The 12,769-nt window shown below is 35.3% G+C and overlaps 1 protein-coding gene across 1 annotated transcript in view; it reads right to left on the reverse strand.

The window, feature by feature from the left end:
* Positions 1 to 12,769, reverse strand: part of FBN2 (fibrillin 2) — a 254,470-nt gene that overhangs the window by 84,300 nt on the left and 157,401 nt on the right. Inside the window, exons 17-20 of the mRNA XM_028103619.2 lie at positions 10,999 to 11,052; positions 9,261 to 9,386; positions 6,304 to 6,429; positions 1,511 to 1,630 (exon numbers count right to left, since the gene is read on the reverse strand). Coding sequence (XP_027959420.1) covers positions 1,511 to 1,630; positions 6,304 to 6,429; positions 9,261 to 9,386; positions 10,999 to 11,052 — 426 coding nt within the window. The remainder of the gene's footprint in view (positions 1 to 1,510; positions 1,631 to 6,303; positions 6,430 to 9,260; positions 9,387 to 10,998; positions 11,053 to 12,769) is intronic.

The raw sequence follows: 12,769 nt of genomic DNA on the forward strand, positions 1-12,769 counted from the left end.
ATATTAAGTAAATTTCTTTCTGAGCAGCTCTAGGCTGGGATATTCAAATTTGATCACAACCAATAAAAACTCATAACACACGGCTGAGAAAAATACGGTGGTGTTTAGTTGCCCAACATAATGACCTGGTAGTAAAAAGTATCTGTTCTTTTTTCATTAATACAAGATAAAAGACCAAAATAATAAGTCTTTAGGATGAAGCAAAAACTAAGATACCTCTGATGCCCAAGTGGCATATAGGTTTAATTTTCTGAGACATTAATTGACATTAATTGACAATTAATTGACATTAATTAATGCTGAGTTCATTTCCTTTGCACAATAAAATGACTCTATCTCAGTTGGCAATTGCAGCCTAGCAAAAATATTTTTGCCTCACCTGATCCAACCTCTGCCCTTCCCCCAGTGGAATTTTATAAGAAAAAAAGTAATGCCCCAGGCAGATGGCAGTCTATTTCCTAATATGGAGAGCTGAGCAAGGCTCAAATTTCACCAGCTGCACCTCACTGAGAGATGAGGAGCTGGCATTTTCAAAGGGCTGGTTTTCATTGATAAGTTTGTACCTGGTCATTTCCCTTCATGTAACAAACAGGTCCTCTACCATCCAGCTAAACACTGTTCGCATCAGATGTTATACTGAAAACACATTTGTCTTGAGCAAACATGAAACTGAAAATTCATACTGGATAACAAACAAAAACTGCCAATTTATCTGGCACTGTGTAAAACTAAAATACCTTTGTATCTGGAAATACAGATTGAGTTTACTTTAAAGGTGGATACCAGCTAATCGTATGAACTGTCCTGATCCTGGCCAATGGAGCCCCAGACATGAGAGGCAGAACAAAATGAGTGGTCCAGGTCTTGTCTTTGCATGTGCTGAATTGCTTACAGCAATAGATCAGACCATCTTCTACATGTCCTACCATTATTATCACAACCTGACCTTAAATGTTTTCAGACATATAAAGAGATGTCAGTCCGGGAGTTTTAGAATCTTTCCAAAAGCAAGAAAACAGTTCTCTTTTCTTCCTTGGGCCCATACATTTATGACTGATGGGTGAAATGAAAAAATAATAAACTCTGTCTATTTGTTTAAAGTTTAAAATCCTCAAATTCTTGTGCTGTTAACGAGTCCAAACTCTATCACATTTTTGCTTTGAAGCTTGTCATAAAAAGTATGCAGCAGGGATTTGATTGTATCGGTACCTAAGGCATTCCCAGGGCAGCAAACATAAGTATGTGTGTGGCATGCAAATGCTCATAACTTACAGCATAATCTGTCTACTCATATGAAAGGAACGCTTCTTAGAAGCTAACAACATTCAAGAGCCTGCCTGTTTATGCTATCATGTTTTACTCCTATCTCGATAATGAGAGTAAACAACTAAAGCAACTCCTAATTACTAGCTTCCTGTGATCATGTTCTGTTTTCATGCACGGTAAGGCCTGCGGTCTCCGCTTAGGTTGGCAGTGAAACTCAAACACCAGCGCCATGCATGAATCTTACCAATACAGATCAATCCTGTTGAGCTGAGTTTGCTGCCAGGAGAACATTCACAATTGAAAGATCCAAGGTTGTTCCTGCAGGCCCCATTGACACATGGGTTGCTTTCACATTCATTTATATCTACAATCCAGAAGGAAAAGATTCTGTTAGAACTGCCATGTGTTCTGGAAAATATTATTCCAACAAGCCATGCTATGCCAGAATGTCTGGTAAACTTGGCTCTTGCAATTTTAATATGGATCTATGAGGCACAAAGTGAATGGGGAATGGAGACGTTGAAGTTTACAGCGTGGATACACACAGACATGGCTAAGGGCTCAGGAGGACTATAGGAATCAGCCCAATATTGCGAAAGGGGTTAGTGTGTTACTCGTCACTATTTCACTACAACTTTACATAAATTGGATTGATTTCCCCCACAATAAGATATAATTGCCCTGTGGGAAATCTGAATTCTGAATATGTGGAAAGCAACATATATATTCCCGGGTACAATATGCTGTGCACAAACAAAGGTTGACTGTTTCTGTCATCTGTGGATCTGGGAGGTTTTAGAAGAAATATAAAGCCTGTATTAGAGACAATATATCACAATGCTGGCTTTCATTCCAAACTCCTGGTTACAAGTCAGGAAATCAGGGATGAAGCTTTAATACTGAGTAGAGCATTCTCTTCCAGGCCCCTCTACCTGCCTCTCTCCTCAGCCTGTTCACATTCAGATGCATGGTGTAGAGAGTCTGTTAAAGCACAATTGATTTTGGTAAAATAGAAAAAGAGAAAAAACTTTCAAGTGCTTAAAACAGACCTTTACTATCATTAATTTGCTTTGAGTCCTTAATCAAATTAGACCACATAATCTAAACAATTGCTATTGGGGGTCAGAAGTAACCAGAGCACACCCATGTTCTCAAGCGGTAACTAAAGCAAATCTCAAACCAACAGAATTAGTTTAACAGGAGTTAATTAAAAATAAATACAGGCTTCAGTCCACGTAATAGAACCAGTATCCAGAACTGACTCTCAGTATAAATTCAACCACTCAATTCAAAGAAGGGATGCACAGATTTCTCTTTGTACTTGGTTAACTATGTGAAACAGGTCAGCATACCTCAAGACATTTTTTGTTGCTGCTGAACACAAGGTTTCTGTGCTCACCACAGCACTTTTTTCTAAACACCTCTTTGAATTAAATATCAAATACTATATTGAGGAAAACACGAAAATAACTAAAAGGCTGCAATGCTTACTCCTGAACATCTCAAGTAAAATATAAACCAAACTGGTCTTGAAAAGGCAGGACTCACTACTGATTTGCAAGTCTGTGGACTTGAAATGCAAATTTAAAAATCAATATGGAAAACAGGTTTGTACTTTGTTTGCTACTTCAAAATTACTAAAGTAGTACACAGGTACTAATTTAATTCTTGAAGCAGAAATTGAGGAAACGTGAATGCATCTTTTTTTCTTCAGGTTTTTTGTACCAAGAAATCCTCCTAAAGGAAAAATACAAGAGCAGGTTTTATAAATACAGCACGGATTTGGAAAGAAAACATCTATTCCAGAGTACTGAAATTCTTTTAGTAAAAACACAATGTAAAAAGGGAATCAGATGGCCAAAAAAAAAAAAAAAAAAAGAGGAGATAACTAATCTGAGGACAAATTATATATAACTCACCTATTAATTTCATTTGTAAGAAGCTCTCCAAAGAGCAAAATGTCAGTATCATATATTTCTAAATTCCTATTCTAAATTAAGCAGTTATGAACTCCAAAACTATAAACACATGCAATGATAGCTACAAATATCAACTGTTTAATTTTTCTTCAAATACAATGTTTTTATGTTACAAATGTCATGGAACCAGGAATTGAAACAGTTCACTGTACATTCCTGGAAATAAACTTCAAAGCACATCTGGTTTACATTTAACTAGTTATGTCACTGGAAACACAATCTAAACCACAGTGCTTGCTGTAAAAATGTTAACTTTCACAGACTCACAGAGCTTAAATAAAAAAAAGTAAAATAAATTTTTTGTAACTTCAGTCTGAAACATCAGAGGATCTTTATTACTGCTATTTATTATATATTTAAAATAGCCTGTTGAAAACATAAATGACAAGCAAAATTAGTGACTGTAGTAAATATATACAGAGAAAGCTAGAGTCTCCAGTGAATCTGCTAATAATTCCCTGCCTCGTCTTTGGAAATTAGTTTAGAAACAACAGAAAAAAAGAGAAGTGCTTCGGGCAGACACATTTACTGTGTGAATGCAATGGCAGAAATAAGAAGACCCAAGGGAAAAAGAGATTCGTGGCCTTCAAGTCTTGTTTTGTTGTTTTTTTTAAACCACTTAATAAAATGCAAATGACTTAGCAGTGGGAAGAAAGTGAGAAATAAGTTATTTGGTTAGGTTTCTCACAATAAATCATTTTTATTTCCACCAATGTCATAAGGCCAGAGCCAAAATAGTTCTCTGTCATTTCTCTTTTATTTACATAACATGAACTTCTTTTTTAGGAATGACAGATATATATTTCACATTAAAGAAAAGGCTTAGCTTTATCAGGAACAATTATCCACTGGACAAAAATAAAGGGCACTCATCCTAACCAACTCTGTTGCCTGATTTGGTATTAATGTCCCTCATGTGTATGTAATTATCCAACATTCTATTATAAACATCATTCGCTCCTATTCTTCAATTGTTCCTATGGGCAGGTGAGTCCCTGCCTTTGATTTATGTTTTGGTATTTGGGCTCTTAGTACCCTTCAACTCCATTTTACCTGTTAAAATGGTGGGAATATGCCATAAATATCACTGACAATTAAGCATACAAACAGAACTTGGACCAAACCGATTCAAAGACAGTTTAGTTTTCCCCATCATGTGCTTCTCTCACAAAAGCACCAAAGAGTATTGTGACTGTGGACAGGGAAATGAGTTCATCAGCTTCCCAGGTAAACCAAGAAGGTGTCCTAAGGTGCTCCTGCTTTCAGTGCTTCTTGATATTTAACAGAAGTTTATCCTCAAAAACACAATAGATAAAACTGATAAAGGGCAGTGGGAAGGAAGTGCAGAAAGTCAGGAATAAAGAAAAAAAAAAACCACAACCCTTGAAATCCCTTCTCCCATCCTCCAGAAAAATGTATGGAGGATATATGGCTGAATATTTATTTTACCAAGTATGTGTCTCAGAGCAATTCTAAAGGATGACAGGTATCAGAGGGGGTGGGAATGGGTGCTTAGGAAACATTCTAGGTGAGTATATTGGCAAAGCCGGAGCTACTTTGAAAAGACAGCTTTTCTATCTGACAGAAAGATCTTCAAAACTGTTAAGTTTTGAAAAGAAATGCTCAATTACGGAGATGAGTCTTCAAGTACTTTAACTAGGATTGAAGTGAGTACTCTTCTTGGGAGGAGCTCCTCCAGAAGGACAGTTACCAGGACTAAGTTTAGAAAAAGTGCATTTTATACTGAGGTTCTCTTTTCTTATTTTTTTTCTTTTTTCCAGGCTAATTACTGTTTTTCAATGGCCCCTCCAATTCAATCCAAACTTAGAATTGCACTTTGTAATTGCATTTCATTGACTTCAGCTGAGTCATCTGTGTTCTGGCCTCTTGATCAAGTCCTAACTTGTCTCTGTTCACAAGAATGCTTTGAAATGAAACAGTTAAGACAAAGAGAGTGTTAACATCTTTTTGCATCATATTACTATTGCTGTTTTCTTGGCTACAGAGTCACTAAGAAATACTTTAACAGATAAGGAAAGGTCTGTTCAAAATAATTAAGGATGAAATCTTTTTTTTTTTTTTTAAGTGACTGGCAGCAGTTTCTGGATTCGAGAATGTCATCAGACACTTCCACAGGCCCACACAGTGAGACTTAAAAAGAACAATGACTAGTAGTCATACAACAAATTATTCTGAAATACACAGTACTTTGATCAAGGAACAAAAACATAATTGAATGCGCTGCTTGTTTCGTGGTATCTCAGCGGAAATGAGGCCTTTTGTCTTGTAAGTCACCCACATAACATCCCCTGTATAGAAATGTAGTTAGAAGAAAATGAAGAAGTTTTTAAACAGTGATTTATGATCTAGAAACCCAAACAATAAACTTTTAAATCATCAAATAGAAAGGACAACTTTCTTAGACTATAAGCTGATGTAAGGTGGCCATTTTTACTCAGGCCCCAAATATTTTCTGGGCCAATCTCTGAGGTATATCAATCATGTCATAAATAAAATGCCTCAGGGCTGACTTTGCCATTATGATTCAGGTTCCCCAAGGCCAGTGTGAATGTGTCCCTGTAGTTTTTAAAAGGGGAAAAGAAAACAAACAAAAATCTGATATTTTATTTCAGCAAGTAAAACACACTGGCTCTTTTCACTTTTTCCCCCCCTGCAAACTTCAAAATGTTTGTTGAGATTTTATCTGAATGGAACAAAACTGATAGATTTGTAAACTGGGTTAGGTACAGGCTATTTCTTTCTTTTTTTAAAAAGAATTTTTTATTTGTTTGTTTGTTTATTTCAGTAATCTGTACATGCAACATGGGGCTCAAACTCATGATCCCGAGTCAAGAGACACAAGCTCCACCTATTGAGCTGGCCAGGCGCCCCAGTACATGCTATTTCTAAAACTGGCAGATGAGCTGAAAGACATGATTACATTTAAAAAATATTCAGACAATACTCTATTATCTTGTTTCATCCATGTACTTGATGAATATCTGCGCCCATCTAGGTACTTACTACTCGCACCTAAGGCAAGGAAGGTGGCTCTTACCTTCACACGTCTCCGTCTCAGTCCTGAATACGTACCCGGGGGGGCACGTGCAGCTGTAACTCCCAGGTGTGTTTCTGCACAGGCCATTGTCACAGAGCAGTCTGTTGACCAAGCACTCATCAATGTCTGAAAGCAACCATCAGAACACAGGAGATATGCACAGTGAAATGAACAGCCCAGTGACCAACGAGTTTTTATTTTTATTTGTTTTTTCCCTTATCCCCTCCTTGATTTCATCTCTCCTTTAAAAAAATTAATATATTTTTAGTTCAAGTATAGTTGACATACAATATTATAGGAGTCTCAGGTCTACAACATAGTGATTCAATACTTGTATACATTGTGCAATGCTCACCGTGGTAAGTGTAGGAATTCTCTGTCCATCGCCATACAAAGTTTTACAATAGTGACCGTATTGCCTGTATTCCCTGTGCTGTACTTTTCATCCCCATGACTTATTTATTTTATAACTGGAAGTTGGCACTTCTTAATCCACTTTGCCTATCTCACCCATCCCCCTACCACGCTTCGTCTTTTTATGCCCAAAGCACATTCCTTGATCTTAAGCAAAATATATTTGGTTTTACTCATATGGAACATTCCTATACTGGTAGTTTTTTTCTGATTAAAATTGTAATAAAAGGAGCGCCTGGGTGGCTCAGTTGTTAAGCGTCTGCCTTCGGCTCAGGTCATGATCCCAGGGTCTTGGGATCGAGCCCCACATCGGGCTCCTTCCTGGCTCAGAGGGGAGCCTGCTTCTCCCTCTCCTTCTGCCTCTCCCCCTGCTCATGCTCTCTCTCTCTCTCTGTGTCTCAAATGAATAAATAAAATCTAAAAAAAAAAAAAAATCAAATGACACTTTAAAAAAATAAATAAAATTGTAATAAAATCACATTAAATGGCAGTTAAACAAAAGGTGTTTACTACTCTTTTTCCATTATGTTTTTACTTCAGAACAATTCATTATTAATGGGAAATTAATGATCTATTTTGTATATTCCTTTAGCAGTCTAGAACAGCCTAGAAAATATCATCTACAGCTTAGGTTTAAGAAGCTCACACAGTTTTATCTTCTTATCCACACTCATTTTTGCAAATGTAGTTAATAACAGAAAGAAATAAAAACTGCAGTTTGGAGAGAATAGTTCCTTCAACTTAAAATTTTAGTCTTGCAAATAACAATTGTACCTTACACCAAACAATATGCACAATGTGTGTTGTGAAAATTTGGAAAACAGAGATTAGAAAAATATTTGCCATGATTCCATCAGCGCTGATAAATATTATTTTTTGTGTTTTATCTGATTTTTTTTCCCCTTTGGGTGTTATGTTTTTGCTCCAATGCTGAATCTTAATTTTTAAAAACTAACCTTATATTTTAAACATTACCATAAACTTCCCCATGATTGTTGCATTAAGTGCAGTTATTTACCCACTAGTCCATGCTATGGGTTATTTATTTACCCACTAGAAAATAACCCACTAGTCCATGCTATGGGTTAAAATGTGTCCATCAAAAAAAGTTATGTTGAAGTCATAATGTGACATTATTTGGAAACAGGAACGTTTTAGAAGTAATTAAGTTAAAATGAAATCATTAGGGTAAGCTGTAATCCCATACGACTGCTGTCCATAAAAAAGGGGAAATGATGTGAGACACAGCAGGAAGATGATGTGAAAATACAGAGGGAAAAGATGGTCATGTGACCAAAGTGATGCATCTACAAGCCAAGGAACATCAGGATTGCAGGCAAACACCACAGGCTGGAAGAGGGAAGGAGGGATCCTCCCCCAGAGCCATCAGAGAGAGCTCAGCCCTCAGGACACCTTGATTTTAGACTTTTGGCTTCCCAAACTGTGAGACAAGAAATTTCTGTTGCTTTAAGCAACTCAAATTTTGGTACTTTGTGACAGCAACCCTAGCAAACTAAAACTGAAATTTGGCTTCATTTTTATCTTAAAATGTAGTTTTAACTCTTATCAAAATTGTGCATATACCTACTTTAAAAAGTGAAGGAGCACCACGAACCGTGTTCAGTGTATAAATGCTCACTGAATCTCCCTGTTTTCAGTAGGGTGCCCGTGTGCTCAACTGTACTTGGGAATTATGGTGGAAGCAACTCTGCTTCTGGTAAATATAAGCTAACTGGTTTACATATTTTTATGAATTTCAATAATCTTTCCCTGTGAGTATCAAAATCTATTATAAGTACGTAACATTTAATACAGCTTTATACATCTATCTGTATATATGTCTTCAACTAAAGATCATATGAATATATTCAATAATAAAAGCTAGTACCACAAGTTCAGAAAAAAGGTATTTCTTTCTAATTATAACCATCAAGACTTGGATGTAAGAGTCATCAATGGTCAGATGTAACATTTATTACATATGATGGATTAAACATAAATTGGACTCAAGTACTCTATGAGAAAGTCTAAATTCTTCACAAATTCCTGAATATATGAACTATGTACTTGAATTTTTACAAACATTCTCTTATAAATTACAAAAAGAAAAACGAATCTCAGTAATCATGTTTGGATAAGTTGTAGCAAATAGTTGTTTCCTCGTAAGTCAAAGTTTTCTCAACCTGTAATACTTTATTTTCTTAACTTACTATTTATCCATACTGCCCTATTAACTCTGAAGTCCATTTCTTAGTGAATAATTACAGGATTAAGATACATGCAGAAATACAACAGGCCAATAATTGCGTATGCATCCATTCATTTGGGAAAAGAATGATTTAAATACTAAGTTATACCACTAAAAATTTTGTTATGTGTAACAGAATTGGGTGGATTCTGATATTTTTATCTCTTGGTACTAAGAAGGAAACAAGAGAAACTCTAAGATCTGCAGATTTAGTCACTTATTTGTATTTCGATTACTCTTATAATCCATGAAATTAAACTATACACAAGACTCTTGTATAAATATAGCAACTTACCGATACAGTTTCTTCCAGAGGAATCTGGTTCATAGCCACTGTTGCAATTACAACGGTAACTACCACGTAAATTTTCACAAATTCCATTGGCACATATATCGGGATCCAAAGCACATTCATTGATATCTGCATTAAATTTTGAAAGTTTAATGCTCACAGACATTTTATTGTTTGTTGATACATGTAGGCCTAATAAAGACCACTCAACATATGAAGTGTTTAACTCTGCAAACCCACAATCTGCATGTCTTTCAGAAAGGGAAAGGAAATGAAAATAAGGAGTAAGAGAATAAAATTGAGGGATACAGGACAATTCTTGGTAAGTTAAAAGAAAAATGAAGGGAACTGGCAGAAATTCAAAGGACTAACCCATGTAATGCGCCCATATTTATGATAAAATTAATAAAGAAAATTATAGGCTGTTGGCTCAAAATCCAAAGGAAAACTTAACTGGATAGGTATTATAACCATCTAATTAAAAGACAAACATTTACTAGGGTGACCTATATAATTTTATGGTCCCCAAAGGCATAGAATATTTCTATTTTATTATCACTTTTTACAGTCAGCTAAGTAATATGATATTTAATAAGTGTTTCTCATTGTTGATAAGTTGAAATAAACGGAGAGGAAAGTTCAAATGTGGATGCTTGAGAACACAATGTTTTACAATAAGCCATGAACTGGACTACTCTGTCAGCCATGGGCAGTAAGACTTGAGGAACGATGCACTTATATGAGCAATCTAGTAGTTCCAACAAGGGGCTAGCTCTGTTGGGGAGACCATATTGAGGGGGGATGAGAAAGAGTCACAAAGTCAAATTTTGGTCACTATGCTCAAATTTTAATCCTAACAGTTGTGTTCTAGAATTTGGGAGACCTTAACATACTCCAGAAATGTTGGCTTTTTCAGTTTTGGGAGAAACATCCTTGTAAAAGTTTATTTATTCTGGTTTTTGATGTTCATCGCAAAGATGCAATACTGCCGTTGACTAATCTATAATGTGTCTAAAATCTTTTCAACCACAAAAGGAGAAGAAAATATATGTAAAGTGAAGACTAACAGTAACTTACAGTTTAAAAAAAAAACACAAAAGAAACTATATGTATATACTATACATATAGAAAAGAACTTATAAACTTTTACATATAGTAAAAGAACTTTAAAGTTATAAACACATATTTATTTAATATTCAAGCTTTCATAGTTGAATTTTGTGAATCATATTACTAAGTTTAAAATAGGAAAATGTCAATGAATTTCACTACCTTAGTTAAATTTAGAAGCATCTCAGTATTTTTAGGCATAAATAATCTTAACAACTTATTTTTAGGGTAGTAAATCCCAAACATAATCCATATCAAGTATCTCTTAAAGATTTTTTTAATCATGTCAGCACCATTATTTAATATTTTTCTTTAAAATGACTCATTTTCTCTAAACCTAAATACCAACTTTAGTCTCTTCTTAAGCAACAGTACCCACAAAATTATGGGTGTAGTTTGTTAGGGACATTTTCAACAATATATGTTTAACAGATAAATATTTATCCATTATGAAAAATGTGCATCTACATACCACTTAATAAACCTATCTTATAACCACTATTCTAAGAGATAATTTATCTTATTTTACACTGATATATTTTTAAAATACTAAATACATTCATATTCATGTTCTAATCATAAAGCTATCAATTACATAATTACTGCAAGAGTGAGAATTAAATAGAGTTACCTCTTCCATCCACAGTGATCCCTACTCCACTACTACAAAGACCATGGAATTCAGCTGGAAGATTAAAAAAAAAAAACACATAAATTAAAAATTTCAAACTCTACCTCTCCATACACGAATTACTTACATCAATCCAAAAAGTACCATGAAGAAAAATTACTGGCAATAATTTTTAAAATGAAAAAATAATTACTATTTTCCAGCACATAATTATTGTAACAATTCCAAAATCACAGATAAGCATAAAAAAATTAAAAAAAACACTAGTGATTATCACTCTGAATATAGTTACTATATTGATAAATGTTACAAATATTTTCTACATTGGGGAGGGTATGTGCTATGGTGAGCACTGTGAATTGTTTAAGACTGTTGAATCACAGACCTGTACCTCTGAAAAAAATAATACATTATATGTTAAAGAAGAAGAAGAAGATAGCAGGAAGGGAAAAATGAAGGGGGGGAAATCGGTGGGGGAGACGAACCATGAGAGACTATGGACTCTGAGGAAAAAAACTGAGGGTTCTAGAGGGGAGGGGGGTGGGGGGATGGGTTAGCCCGGTGATGGGTATTAAAGAGGGCACGTACTGAATGGAGCACTGGGTGTTATACACAAACAATGAATCATGGAACACTACATCAAAAACTAATGATGTAATGTATGGTGATTAACATAATAAAATCAAAAAAATGCAAAAAAAACTTAAAAAATATTTTCTACGCATGGGAACTTTAAAAAAATCCAAACTGTATTGTAGAGAATGTTTTTTTAATTTTTTTGTCTCAATAACAAAATTATAATAGACAATACTTCGTGTAATAGCATTTACCATGTGTCTGGTGTTATCCTAGCATTTTACATCTAATAATTTATTTAATCCTCTCAACATTATAAACTGGATATTTTTTAAATTTTATTTTATTATGTTAACCACCATACATTAAATCATTAGTTCCACGATTCATTGTTTGCAATATAAAACCCAGTGCTCCATTCAGTACGTGCCCTCTTTAATACCCATCACCAGGCTAACCCATCCCCCACCCCCTCCCCTCTAGAACCCTCAGTTTGTTTCTCAGAGTCCATAGTCTCTCATGGTTCGTCTCCCCCTCTGATTTCCCCCTCTTCATTTTTCCCTTCCTAATATCTTTTTTTTTAACATATGATGTATTATTTGTTTCAGAGGTACAGGTCTGTGATTCAACAGTCTTGCGCAATTCACAGCACTCACCGTAGCACATACCCTCCCCACTGTCTATCACCCAGCCACCCCATCCCTCCCACCCCCCAAACTCCAGCATATTTTTTGTTGAAGTGTAGGTGACACACAATGTTACATTAGTTTTAGGTGTACAACATTGTGACTGGACAATGTGATATGTTCTGTCCTGCTCCCAAGTGTAGCCACCATTCCTCACCACAAAACACAGTTACAATACCACTGAATGTATTCCCAGTGCTGTACCTTCATCCTTGTGGGACTTACTGATTCCATAACTAGAAGCCTGTACCTCCTACTCTCCCTCACCCATTTGGCCGACCCTTTCAACCCCTCACAACCATTAGTTTGTTCTCTGTATTTGTGGGTCTGCTTTGACTTCTGTTTAATAGTTTGTTTTGTTTTTTAGATTCCACATGTAAGTGAAATCATATGGGAATTGTCTTTGACTTATTTCACTTAGCATCATACCCTCTAGGTCCATCCTAGCTGTTGCAAATGGCAAGATCTCATTCTTTTTCATAGCTGAGTAATATTCACAAACTAGATCC

This window comes from Eumetopias jubatus, unplaced genomic scaffold, assembly GCF_037043125.1.
Source record: "Eumetopias jubatus isolate StellerSeaLion01/CBP00866 unplaced genomic scaffold, mEumJub1_p1.0 scaffold_5, whole genome shotgun sequence".
Taxonomy (NCBI): Eukaryota; Metazoa; Chordata; class Mammalia; order Carnivora; family Otariidae; genus Eumetopias; species Eumetopias jubatus.